Source organism: Sceloporus undulatus, chromosome 1 (genome assembly GCF_019175285.1).
Source record: "Sceloporus undulatus isolate JIND9_A2432 ecotype Alabama chromosome 1, SceUnd_v1.1, whole genome shotgun sequence".
NCBI classification, from domain to species: Eukaryota; Metazoa; Chordata; class Lepidosauria; order Squamata; family Phrynosomatidae; genus Sceloporus; species Sceloporus undulatus.
Genome location: NC_056522.1, coordinates 381,257,484 through 381,271,435, shown reverse-complemented (window position 1 = coordinate 381,271,435; position 13,952 = coordinate 381,257,484). Strand labels below are relative to the sequence as shown.

Below are 13,952 nucleotides of genomic sequence, written 5' to 3'. Positions count from 1 at the left end.
CAAAGTGCTATACTGCTTCATTACCGTGCTATACTGCTTCACGTGCCTTATACTGCTGCACGTGCTACTACTGCTTCCACGGTGCTATACCTGCTTCAACGTTGCTATACTGCTCTAGTGCTCATACTTGCCTTCATCGTGCTATTACTTGCTCAGGTGTCATACCTGCTTCACGGTGGCTATACTGCTTCAATAGTGCTATACTGCCCTTCCACTAGTGCTATACTGCTCTCCATATGCTATACTGTCCTTCATAGTTCTATACTGCTTCACCAGTGCTATACTGCTTTCACGGTGCCTTATATGCTTCACGGTTGCTTATACTGCTCCTCACAAGTGCTTCTTACTGCTTCACCCCGGTGCATTACTGCCTTCACGGTGCTATACTGCTTCCCGGGTGCCTATACTGCTTCACAGTGTATCGCTTCTGGTTGCTCTTACCTGCTTCACTGTTGCTATATGCTCACTGGTGCTCTATGCTTCATGTGCTATATCTGCTCCGGTATCGCCTTCCATACTGCCTTATCACGTGCTATACTGCTTCACGTGCTATACTGCTTTCACGGGCTATACGCTTCATACGTGCTTTTGCTTACACGTGCCCTATACTGCTCATCACGTGCTTATACAAGCTTCACAGTGCTATACTGCTTTCACAGTGCTATACTGCTTCATAGTGCTATTACTGCTTTCATATTTGTATATTGCTTCACAGTTGCTATACTGCTTCACACGTGCTATACGCTTCACAGGCTATACTGCTTCCACGGTGTATACTGCTTCATAGTGTATACGCTTCACAGTGCTATACATGTTCACAGTGCTACCTGCTTCACAGTGCTAACGCTTCACAGTGCTATTTCCTGCTTAAGTGCTATTACTGCTTCACAGTGCTATACTGCTTCACAGTGCTATACTGCTTCACAGTGCTTATAGTTCTTAGTGCTATACTGCTTCACAGTTGCTATACTGCTTCCATAGTGCTTATACTGCTTCACAGTGCCCTATACTGCTTCCCAACGCTTGAATCCTGCTTCATCAGTGCTATACTGCCTTCATCACGTTCTTTAATGTTCACAGTTGCCTTATATACTGCTTCACGGTGGCCTTATTATTCTGCTTTCACTGCTTCTGCTTTCCACTTTCTATTCTGCTTCCCATGTGCTTATACTGCTTCACCGTGTCTAATACTGCTCACAGTGTATCCTGGCTTCACTATGTGCTATACTGCCTTCACTAGTGCTATACTTTTCATAGTGTATACTGCTTCACATTTGCTCTATACTGCTTCACATTGCTTACTGTCTTCACGGTGCTTTACTGCTTCACGGTGCTTATACTGCTTCATGTGCCTCTACTGCTTCACGGCTGCTATACTGCTTCACGGTGCTCTAATGCTCACGGTGCTATACTGCTTCACGGTGCTATCCTGCTTCAAAGTGCTATACTGCCTTCCAAAACGTGCTATACTGCTTCAAAGTGCCTATCCTGCTTCAAGTGCTATTACTGCTTTCACAGTGCATATGCTTCATAGTTCTATCCCTGTTCTATAGTCACGTTGCTATAATGCATTCATAGTGCTATTACTCTGCTTCAAACTGTGCTATCTACTGCTTTCATCAGTGCTTATACTGTTCACAGTTGCTATACTGCTTCACAGTGCCTATACTGCTTTCAAAGTTGTATCCTGCTTCATACGTTGCTATACTGCTTCATAAGTGCTATATCTGCCTTCACATCTTCTGCTCACTCTAATCTGCTTCATCCCGGTTGCTATACTGCCTGCTTTCACGTGTGCTCTACTGCTCAAAGTGCTATCTTACCTTCATCACTGCTTCATAGGTGCTATACTGGTTCATGCTGCTATACTGCTTCACGTGTGCTATAATGCTTCACGGTGCTATACCTGTCACAGTGCTATCACTGCTTCATAGTGCTATAACTGCTTTCCTAGTGCTATACGCTTCACGGTGGGTCCGCTTACTGCTTCACGGCTGCTATACGCTCACGGTGCCTATACTGCTTCAAACCGTTGCTATATCTGCCTTCCAAAGTGCTATACTGCTTCAAATTGCTTATATGCTTCCAAAAGTGCTATATCCTGCCTTCACGTGCTATACTGCTTCATAGTGCTATATGCTTCATAGCTGCTATATACTCTTCATATTGCTATACTGTTCAAATTGCTTATACGCTTCATACGTGATATATTGCTTAACAGTGTATACTGCTTCATAGTGCTATTACTGCTTTCAAAGTGCTATCACTGCTCCTATAGTGCTATCACCTGCTTCATAGTGATATACTGCTTTCCACGGTGCTCTAGCTCACGGTCTGGCTTAACTGCTTCACGGTTGCCATTATACTTGCTTCAAGTGCTATACTGCTTATTAGTGCTCTACTGCTCATAGTGCTATATGCTTCCACGGTGCTATACTGTCTTCACGGTGCATATTACTGCTTCACAGTGCTATACTGCTTCATGTGTCTTCTATATGCTCTTCACGTGCCTATACTGCCTTCACGGTGCCCTATACTGCTTTCCACGGTGTCTATTACTTGCCTTCACGGTGCTTTCCCTTCATTCTATCTGCCTTCACAGTGCTATTACTGTTCCGGTCTGGTGCTATTACTGCTTCACGGTGGCTCATACTGCTGCACTAGTGACTATACTGCTTTTCACACGTGCTATAACTGCTTTCATGGTGCTTTATACTGCTTCACGGTGCCTATAATGCTTCATAGTGGCTATACTTGCTTCATCCAGTTGCTATACTGCTTCACAGTGCCTATACTGCTTCACGTGCTCTACTGCTTCCCGGTGCTATACTGCTTCACGGTGCTATACTGCTTTCACGGGGTGCTATAACTGCTTCACAGATGCTTATACTGCTTCACGGTGCTATTACTGTTCACGGTGGCTATACTGCTTCACTGTGCTATACTGCTTCACAGTGTATTACTGCTTCACAGTGCTATACTGCTTTCACGGTGTGCTATACTGCTTCATAGTGCTTCCTGCTTACAGTTGCTATACTCCTCCGGTGCTATTACTGCTTTACGGTGCTATATACTGCTCTCACTGTGTATACTGCTTCACAGTGCTTATTACTGATTCACAGTGTTATACTGCCCTCACAGTGCCTACCTGCTTCACGGTTGCTATTACTGCTCACGGTGGTGCTATACTGCTTCACGGTGCTATACTGTCTTCACGGCTTGCTATACTGCTTCCACGGTGCTATACTGCTTCACGGTGCTATATGCCCCTTCAACACGGTGCTATAGTGCTCTTCACGTTGGGTGCTATTACTGCTTCACTGCTTCTGTCTATATCCTGGCTTCATCTGGCCTTTCCTTGCTATAACTGCTTTCACGCTTGCTATCTGCTTCACGGTGCTTCATCACGTGCTTCACGTGCTTCCGTCTATAGCTGCCTTCACGGTTGCTCTAGGCTTCACGGCTGCTATAGTTGCTTCACGTTTGCTTAGCTGCTTCACTGTGCTATAGTGCTTCACGTGCTTATAGTTCCTTCATCGGTGCTTGCTATACGTGACTTCATAGTGTATAATGCTTTCACGTGTTGCTATACTGCTTCCTGGTGCTATACTCGCTTCCACGGGGTGCTATATCTTCCACGCGTTGCTCTACTGCTTCACGGGGTGCTATACTGCTTCACAGTGCTATAACTGACTTCACAGTGCTATACTGCTCCAGTGCTCTATCTGCTTTCACCGTGCTATACTGCTTCACCAGGCTCATACTGCCTTCACTAGTGCTCTTATGTCTTCACGGTGCTTGCTATTACTGCTTCCTGGTGCTTATCACTGCTTCACGGTGCTATTACTGCTTCACGGTTGCTCTAGTGCCTTCCCGGTGCTGCTATAGTTGCTTCACGGTGATCTTACTGCTTCACGGTTGCTACTAGCTTCACGGTGCTATAGCTGCTTCACGGTGCTCTAGCTGCTTCACGGTGCTATACTGCTTTCACGGTTGTTTGTCTATCACGTCCTTCACCCGGTGCTATTAGTGCGGGTACTTCACGGTGCTCTAGTGGCTACGGTGCTTATACCTGCTCACGGTGCTATACTGCTTCCACGTGTGCTATACGCTTCCACGGTTCTATTAGTCCTCTCACGGTGCTATTGTTGCTTCACGGTGGCTTATAGTGCCTTCACGGTTTGCTATACTGCTTCACGGTGCTATCACTGCTTCACGGTGCTCCATAAGCTCGCTTTTCCACGGTGTGCTATTCCTGCTTTCACCGGTGCCATAACTGCCTTCACGGTGGGCTATAGCTGCTTCACGGTGCTATAGTGCCTTCCACGGTTGCTATACTGCTTCCCACGGCTGTGCTATACTGCTTTCACGGTGTATTAGCTGCTCTCCCGGTGCTATACTGCTTCACTGGTGCTTAATACTGCCTTCAAGGTTGCTATATCTGCTTCACGGTTGCTATACTCGTCCACGGTGCTTGCTTATAGTGCTCACGTGCTAACTGCTTCACGGTGCTATAGGCTTCACCGGTGTTGCTTGACTATACTGCTTCACGGTTGCTCTAGTGCTTCACGGTGCTTGCTATAGTGTTCACGGTGCTCATTACTGCCCTTCACGGTTGCTATAACTGCTTTCACGGTGCTAACTCGCTTTCACGGTTTGCTATAGTGCTTCCCGGTTTATACTGGCTTCTCACGGTGCTATACTGCCTTTCCACTCCGGTGCTACTACTGTCCTCACGGTGCCTTGTTCATGCTTTCCACGGTGCCTATCGTGCTTCCCCGGTGCTATAGTGCTTCAACGTGTCGTTGCTATTACATGCTTCACGGTGCTATATACTGCCTTCACGGTGCCTAATGCCTACACAGTGCTATACTGCTCTCACTGGTGTGCTATAGTGCTTCACGGTGTGATTTTATACGTGCTTTCACTGTGCTATACTGCTTCCACGGTTGCTATATGCTTCACGGTTGCCTATTACGCTTCACCGTGCTATACTGCTCATGTTGCTCATACTGCTTCACGGTGTCTATAGTCTTGCTTCACAGTGCTTAATGCCTTCACAGTGCTATACGCCTTCACAGTGTATATTGCCTTTCACGGTGCTTATACTGCTTCACGCGTGCCTTATACTGCTTCATAGTGCTAAGCCCCCCCCACCCCCCCCTCATTGTTAGCACCATTTGCCCCACCAACCGGCTGGGGAACTCATTTTTATTTTTCCGACCCATGAAATGGACCGAAGGCTAAGTCAGCCTTGGAGCACCTACCTGGGATCAAACTCACAACCTTGTGGCTGCAATAACACAGTCATTTACCCCTGTGGCCCCATGGTTCATCTTGGCTTCAAGATGGAGTCCAGGCCCGGTTTGTTCTTGGGCCCCATTAACTGGTCCTTCTAGTGTCCCGTGGGGCCGCCAGCCGCACCTCTCCTCCAGCCCCACATGTCAAATGGGGCGATCCTCCTTCCTCCTCGATGTTCCTCCTTGTCCTGGTCTCTCACAATCCCTACAAGAAATGGAACCACGATGGGCATGAAGAATCCTAATGTTAGCATATCTTTACACTTCAGGATTTTGTCTAGTTTCCTTCAAGCTGCCCCTTCCAAGTCCAAGCTTCTTCTGATTTCTTGAGTGCCATCTCGTGGTTCTGATTAAATATCAAGGTATGGAAAAGAGTTGAACTGCTGAAAAGTGACGTAAATCATCTTTGGTCATCATTTTTTGTGTTTTCTGAATGTTCAGCACCTAAACGCTTTGGCGCTTTCGCTTTCGCCTTGACTGTCCCCCCATTCCAAGTCTTTGCTTTTCTGCTACAGCATGGAGCCATCTCTCACTCTCGCAGTTGTGGGTTCCTTGCTCCAGTTTTCATGCCTTGTTCATCCGAGTTTAATTCCTGTTTTACGTACGATACGTCAGCTTACAAGTTTTACAAAACAAACCGGGTGATAAAATACAGGCCCTTGACTGACCTCCTTGCCACCGGAAACCATTTCATTTCTCCATATTCTGTCCTACCCTCCAGCAGCCTCTGGTCAAGATGCGCAGGTTATGCCATCAGGACAATCACCTTGGTTTTTGCACCCGTTTCTTTAAGAGTGCGTTTATAGTTTTTCTTTTATCTACACAATCAAAGGCTTTGCAAAACTCCTAAGCACAGGCTGATTTTCATCTGAAATTCCTTTGATGCACTTGGTTGTCCCACTGTATGGTTGCAATAGGAGTCCTCAGTGCTTATTATCCCTTTCCTGAACCCACCTTGGACATCTGCGCATTTCTCAGTTCCATATATATGGCCCAGGAGGAGAACCAAAACATGGCAACACTTGCCCTCCCCCATTACTTGATGGGGCAAAAACAGTCAAGCTCCTTTCAAGGCTGTGCCCCACAAGGTCTTCTGGGGTCATGGAATCATAAAGTTGGAAGAGACCCCAAAAGAGCCCTGATCCAGTCCAACCCCCTTCTTCTGCAATCAGGAACTCTCAAAGCAGCCCCATTGACGAATGGCCACCCAGCCCTCTGTTTAAAAGGCCTCCAAAGAAGGGGACTCCACCAAAATCTCCAAGAGAGTATCTTCCACTGTTGAACAGCTCTTACTCTCAGGAGGTCTTTCCTAATGTTGAGGCAGCAAGGAGTTATATGTTCCAATAACTGGCTCCGGTCAGCATTCTGGACCAGCGGAAGTTTTCCAACAGACTGTCACAGTAGTCCAAATGGGATGCAATCCAAGGCATCTTGCATCCATTGCTCCATTGGGCCTGTTCTCTGAGCAGCAGAGAAAACAGCCGTGCTCCATCCACATTATGAATCCCTTCAAGTATTTAAACAGGGTTATCATATCCCCCTTTAACCGTCTCTTCTCCAGGCTAGCATCCCCAGCTCCCTAAGTAGTCCTCCTCATAGCGCTTCATGGCTTCCAGACCCTTCACCATTTTATGTGCCCTCCTCGGGACACATGGCTCCAGTTTCTGAACATCCTTTTGAATTGTGTTGCCCAGAACTGACATCTGGCATTTCTCTCTCCTATATATGGCTCCGTATATGGCCCAGGGGAACCAAAACATGGCAACGTTGCCCTCCCAGACAAGCCGTGCCCCACAAGGTCCTCTGGGGGTCCCCAAGAGTTGCCCACTCGGTAGATATGAGAGAGTAGTTGGAGGGAAGCAAGGGAAGCGAGCTCCCCACAAGCTGATGACTGGAACACACACAGACACACACAGACACCTCCACACCACACATGAACCTGACCCTATATGGACAGTGATGGTCAACCTTTTAGAGGCCGAGTGCCCAAATTGCAACCCAAAACCCATTTATTTATTGCAAAGTGCAGTGTCCCTCTGGCTTTCCAGTAACAAACTCTGGCAAACTCTGTTGCTGGGCAAATGGCACATGTGCCCACAGAGAGGGCTCGAGTGCCACCTCTGCACACATGCCATAGGTTCGCCATCACTGCTATAGGAGGATGCTCTCTAAAACCAGGGCTTTTTTCTGTGGAAGCAGAGCATGGGAGACTCCTTTTCTCTCTCTCCATTACCAAGACCCAAGTGGAGGCCACCTTCTGGGCAGAATCAAGGGATGGGGAGATTCAGGAGAGAACAGAGTAAGGTCTCTTCTTCACACAACAGCAGGACAAGGGCAAGGAACAAACAACTGCTGGACACTGGCCATAGAGTTGCACTGGAGGAGCTACAAATGCCCAGTTGGAGGTTCTCTCTAGGAACAATCTCCAAGTCCTCTGTTGCAACTCTGTAGTCAATTCCCAACAGACACTGACCATAAAACTGCACTGGAGGAGCTACAGAGGCCTACAAATGAGGACCTAGAGGTTCCTAGACATACAAGATAAAGGCAGCACTGCTCAATTCCTATTATATTATATTACCTCTTAACCGTCTCTCCTTCAGGCTAAACATCCCCAGTTCCTCAGTCGTTCTTCCTCAAAGGGCTCATGTTTCTAGACCCTTCACCATTTTAGTCTCCCTTCCTCTGGATATGCTCCAGTTTGTTGCCTAGAAGTGGACACAGGATTATTCCAGGTGGGGCCTGAACAAAGCAGACTAGAGCGGCCCTATACCTCTCTTGATCTAGACCACTAATACTTTTATTGATGCAGCCTAGTATTGCATTGGCCTTGTTAGCTGCTGCATCGCACTGTTGACTCATGTTCAACTGTCCGTCTACTTGGACTCCTAGATCCCTTTCACACGGATAAGTCTCTTTGTTCAGCCAGTGTCCCCCATAATCCTGTATCTGTGCACATCATTTTTTCCACCTGAAGTGCCAGTGCCTTACATTTCTTTCTCCATGTTGAATTTCATCTTGATAGCTTTGGCCCATTTTCCATTCTATTCGGGTAGTATTAGCTATTCCTCCTAATGTTGGTGTCCTTTGGAAATTCAATAAGCATGCCTTCTTTTCATCCAAGTCATTGATAAGATGTTGAACAGCCCTGGGCCCAGGACAGAGCCCCACTGGACAACCCCACTGGTCACTTCTGTCCAGGATGATTTATTTATTGGATGTATGTGCTGTGTAACTCCAAGTTTGTTCTGACTTATGACTATCCTAAAGCGAACCTATCATGGGGTTTACTTGGCAAGATTTTTCGGGGGGGGGGATCCATTGCCTTCCCGAGGCTGAGAGAGTGTGACCATCCACTGGCTCCATGGCTGAACATGCAATCCCAACTTTATCTCAGAATGGGATCCAAGGGAGCGCATGAAGAGGAGCCTGTGACGTTTGTCATTCCTGAATTGGGGGGGGAGGGGGGTCTCTCCCAACTTTCAGATTCTATGCTTCTAAATAATAATTGCAAATGGAAGCCACGCTAAAATGAGTCGCAGCCATCCTGCGGATCCAGTTTAGAAATGACAAATGTGCAACTCATTTGTCATTTGACAATCAGTTTTTTTAAATACATGGCAAATGGGAATGGGAGCCTTTGATTATTTCAGTGCATTTTTTCAAAGCATGACAGTTCGGTTAAGATCAAGGTTTAAACTTTGGACAGTCAGGAAACCCTGGCCAAGGGCTACGCCGGGGGGGGGGTCCTCCTGTGTCCAAAACTGGACAACCCCCCCCAAAGGAGCCCCATTTAGGGAGCGGGTGTCAGGTCTAGGAGATGTGAAGGGGGCAAGCAGCAAGAAATGGGTTTTCCAGAATTTCAGGCATTGGGGAACAATGGGGAACTTGGGCTGTCAGTCTTGCCCCGCTGCCCTGCGGACCGCTGGGAAGCCCCCAACCCACCCAACGCCAGGCCAAGAGGGCTACGTGCTCTGGCCAATCAATGGCCACCAGTTTAAACATTTGACAACTCACACAGCTACAGATGATCTCTATGTCTTTTACATCAGGAACTGCTCTTCCAGGTACATAGGTTGCCACTTTCTCAGTGAGAGATGTAATCCTTGGCGCATGTGTCCGGAGTGTCCCCACCAAGGCAGTCTGCATCTGGGAGGAAGGCATCATCATCATTGCGCCAGCCCACTCTAGGCCAAAACCCGGTTTTGGAAAGCTCCTGGGTGTCTTCAGGGCACAGCTGCTGGCGCAACGTCAGGAAGAAACTCTTCTAGACAATGGCATCACAGAGCGCCCCCGAAAGACCCCAAAACCTACGGACGCCGGCCATGAAAAGCCTTTGACTTCACAATGCTTCATTGTTTGAAGAACGGTGCATGGATGAAATGTACAAATGGATGTATATGTGGGCCATTGGTCAGTCTTACCAAAAGACACAACCAACATGGTTATTTTCCCTCCTTCTCTTCTTTTTCTCTACTCCCACTAAAACTAGGAAGACCCTCCTCTGACAGTAAGAGCGGAAGGCGCTGCTCCTCCATGGAGGAGACGGAGTCCCTTCTTCTTTGAGCTGTTTTTGAAAGGGCCCCTCTCTCCCAGGAAGGCCTTGGGTGTGCATTCCTGCATGGCATGAAGTTTGGACTGGACGGCCTTTGGGGGACCCTTCCATCTTGTGGGTCTAGGATTGGTCTTCTTCCCCTTCTTTGGCACTTGGGTCGCTGGGCCTCCTGAGAGCAAGGCCCTGAAGGGATGCAGGGCCAAAGGGCTCCTAGCAAGAGCGCCAGGCCTTCCCTGCCAGGCTCCCTGGTCGAGGGCACCTTCCCCAGAGAACCCACGTTTTCCAGGCTGGCCCTCGGCCCAAGAGGGAGAGGGGCCACCTGCAAACGAGGAGAAGGCAGCCCCAGGGGACTTTGCCCCATTGGACCCTCTGCAGGAGAAAGCGAGGAAGGGCAGGTTCAGGGGTCTGCACACCGAGCCCCCCCCAACACCCTCCTTGAGAGCCTCCCCTCCAGAAGTGCCAGTCCCGCTGCCCCTCTGCCACCGCAGGCAAGGGCCAGACCCCCCCCGACCCCCAGAGAGAACCCCTGAGGAAGGGCCCCCGCCCTCCTCTCCCCCGCTGACACGCGTCTACACCCCGACACACCATTCGCACGAGCCCCCTCACGGCCCACAGCCCATCTCCTGCTCCGTTGCAAAAGAACCCCCCCCCCGACCACAAAGGGACGCCGGAGTAGAGCAGAAGCAGAAGCACGGGGGGGGGACAAAAGGGGGGAGTGATGGAGCGCCTTCCCCCCGTCGGCGCCTGTTCCGCTCCGGACCGCCTCCGTTGGGGCTGAAGGCAGCCGAGAGGAGGGGAGGGGGGGGGGGGGGAAGGAGGCCCGCAGGGCGCCAAGAGCCCCCCCTCGCCCGCGATGGAAGGGAGCTCTCCGCCTGAGAGAAAGGCGCCTGTCCCTCAGCGCCAGGAGGCCCCCCGCCATGCCTCCCTCCCCCAAGGCCCTCTTGAGGGCGGGGGGGGGCACTGGGCCTGGGCTTTCCTGCCTGAGGGCCCTTCCCAACCCCCCCGCCTTCGGGGGGAGAGGGCGGAGACTGAGCGGGGAGGGGAGGGGCCAGGAAAGACCACTCCCCCTTTCCCAGGGCCCCTCCCCCCCTGCCCTCCTCTCCCCCTCCCCCCCACTTGGACGGCTCCGTGGAGGAAGAGCTCCCCCCCAGAACAGGAGAGGGCGGGCGGCGCGGGAGAGCCCCCTCCCAACTCACAGGGGACCCCCCCCATGCAGAGAGACCCCTTGCTGGCCTTGCCCCTCCTTCCCTCGGCCCCCTCCCCCTCCAGGACAAGGCCCCTGCCCCCCCCCCGGGAAGGAGGGACAGCCCCTCGGAAGACCCTCCGCCCCCCCGGAGATGCGGAGGGGAGACGAGGGAGGGGGAGGCCCCCCCCATCCCAAAGCCCCCCCAAAGCCCTTTTTCCCGCGGGGGAGCTGGGCCGGGGCTGCAATGCGGGGGCGCGGGCGGAGGGGCTTCCTTCCTACCTGCCGCCCGCCGGGGAATCCGGCCGCCCGGGGCTCCTGCTCCTCCTCCTCCTCCTCGTCTTTTCTGGGCGGGGGCGGCGGGCAAGAGTCCGGCGAAGAGGCCCGGCGGATCCTCCTCCTCCTCAGCAGCGGCGGCGGCGCGCCCCCCAGCAGCGGCCCCCGAAGGCGGCGATGGCGAGGCAGGATCCGGGCCCAGCGGAGGGGCCCCGGCCGCATCCTAGGAGGGGCGAAGGGCGGCCCAGGAGCAGCAGCAGGAGGCGGCGGCGGCGGCGGGGCTCCGGCCGGGGGCTCTCCGGATCAGCGGCTCCCTCTCGCGCCGCCGCCCCCCGCCGCCCCCCATCGAGGAAGGAAGGAAGGAGGGAAGGAGGCAGGCAGGGAGAAAGGAGGGAGGGAGGCCCCGCCCGCCCAGGGTCCACCTTGCCGCCCCCGCCGTCCGCCGCCGGTTCCCGGGAAAAGGGAGGAGGGAGGGAGGCTGGCCGCCCTCAGCCTCGGCTCCCCGGCTCCGGAGGTCCTCGGCGGCTCGAGCCCGCCCCTCCCGACGCCGGCGCGCTCCTCCTGACGCGGCCCCCCCTCCTCTCCTTCTTCGCTTCTGCCGCCGGGCGGGGCCCGATCCTGGGCGCCCGATCCTGCCGCTGCTGCTGCTGCTGCTGCTTGGGCTGCTCAGCGCGGCCTGGGCCTCCGTCTCCGGCGGGGGTGCTGCGGGAGCTCCCCGGGGCCGCTCCCTGCCCCCGCCGCCCGGCCCAGGACCCAGCGCCCCCCGACGGCGCCCTCCTCCTCCTCCTCCTCCGCCCTCGCCGGGGAAACGCCGCTCCCGGAGGGCCCTCTCGGCCTCCCTCCCTCGCTCTCCTCCGCAGTCCCTGGCGCCCGGCGCTCGCCTCGCTCGCTCCCTGGCTCCACACGGCGGAGGCGGAGGCGCAGAAGCCCCGCCCGGACCAGAAGCGCAGAACCGGAGCAACCAGGCGGAGGGGAGATAGTAGGCCCCCCGCCCCAGCCACGCCCTCCCCGGGAGCGCGCCGCCCCCGAGCGCGTGCCCAAAGGCCCCGGACAGAAGGACAGGCTCCTCCGCGGAGGCTCGCTCTCCTCAGGCCCACGGAAAGGCTGCTGCTGGCGGGCTCCGGAGGCTCCTCAAGGCAGGCCCGGGGCCGGCCGCCCTTTCCCCGGAGGAGGCCCCTCGGGCAGCTGACAGGGAGCCAAGGCCCCCAGCCCCCGTTGCAGCCCCGGTGGAGCCAGCAGCAGCGGAGCCAGGGCCGGGAGAGGCTGCAGGCCAACGCGGGGCTCCTCTCGGCCGGAGGGGCTCTCCCTGGTGCTGAAGCGGGAGGCCTGCCCTTGGCCTTGGTCTTGGCCTTGCCCTGGGCCTAGGCTCCGGGGAGAGGCAGCGGGCTCGGATTCGGGGGGCGGGCTTTCCCCCCCTCCCTCCCTCGAGAAGCCCCCGACCAGAACCTGCTGAGACGGAGGGGCCCCGAGGGAGGGGTCCCTCAGAGGGCCCTTCCGGGCTCTTTCCCCCGCACCACGAACCCCCCCCCCCATGTTCTATCCTTTGGGGCGGGCCCTGGGCCCTGAAGCCCTTCCTTTCCCTGGCGCCGCTGCCCCCCGGGACTCCCTGCCACAGAAACCCCCCTCCCCGGCAGCTCTGGCCCTCTCCCCAGGGGCGCCTCTTTAGAAAGCTTCCCCTCCCCCACTCCTCCCCTCCCATCGGAGGCCTTGTCTCCCAGAGGCCAGGCGAAGGGTCTCCTCTGCGCCCCCCCCCGAGAATCCCATCCCCGCAAGGCCCCGGAACACCCCCCGCCCCCTGCTCCGCCGGCAGGGAAAGAGTCGGGCTGCCCCCCCCCCCCCGTAGCAGCGCTGCCAAGTCTCATTGCCGCCTTTGCCGCCAGGCAGCGCCCCCGTCCCTGCCCTCCCCCCAAGAGGGAGAAAGGAAGGCTCCCGGGGCCTTTCGGGAGGGGAGGGGCTCCTTTTCAGTGGGCCCCTCCCTCCCGCAGGAAAGGGCGCTGTCTTCCAATGGCAGCCCGTCTCAATGGCCAACCTCCAGTTCCTGCCCCCCCCCCCCGTGACTCTTTGGAGGACACCAGACCCCCCCCCCCCCCTTCACTCCCCCTCAGACCAGTTCTCTCTGCGGAGGCGGAGGAGTGCTGGCCTATGGTCCCCCCCACAAACAACCCCCCCCACCTAACCCTCCCCTTTTTCCATGCCTAGACCTCTGGGGGGGGGTGCTTCTGGTCTGGGCCTTGTGGGTCCTTGCCTCTCCCACACAAACTGCAGCCCCCCTCCCCCGTTCCCACCTCCTGCAGGCCCTCCAAATGAGAGCCCCCCCCAGACCCCCCCCCTGGCCCCAAGAGGGTTGGGCTCTGTTTTGCTTTGGGGGGGAAACTGGGGGGGGGGGGGGCGGGCTCCCAGGTAAAGGTCGTTTGGATGCAGAGCAGAGCCCCTGCTTTGGAGGGAGAGCAGCCTTTCCCCTGGGGAGGGAGGAGGGGCAACAGTTGAAATCACTGCCCCCAATGGAGGGAGGAAGAGGCTCCTCCTCCTCATTGGAGGCTGTTTCTAAGCAGGGGGGCTGTCCCAGGGAGCGCTTGGATTGAGAGTTCCTGCATGGCAGAACAGGGTTGGAGGGGTGCTTCCCGCTTCTTTTGCGTCC

The 13,952-nt window shown here is 54.6% G+C and overlaps 1 protein-coding gene across 1 annotated transcript in view; it reads right to left on the bottom strand.

Moving 5' to 3' along the window:
* LOC121927296 (thioredoxin-related transmembrane protein 1-like) overlaps positions 1 to 11,536 on the bottom strand; it is a 93,324-nt gene extending 81,788 nt beyond the window's left edge. Inside the window, 2 exon segments of the mRNA XM_042461022.1 lie at positions 10,133 to 10,224; positions 11,321 to 11,536. Coding sequence (XP_042316956.1) covers positions 10,133 to 10,224; positions 11,321 to 11,536 — 308 coding nt within the window.
* Between the last annotated feature and the right edge of the window lie 2,416 nt (positions 11,537 to 13,952).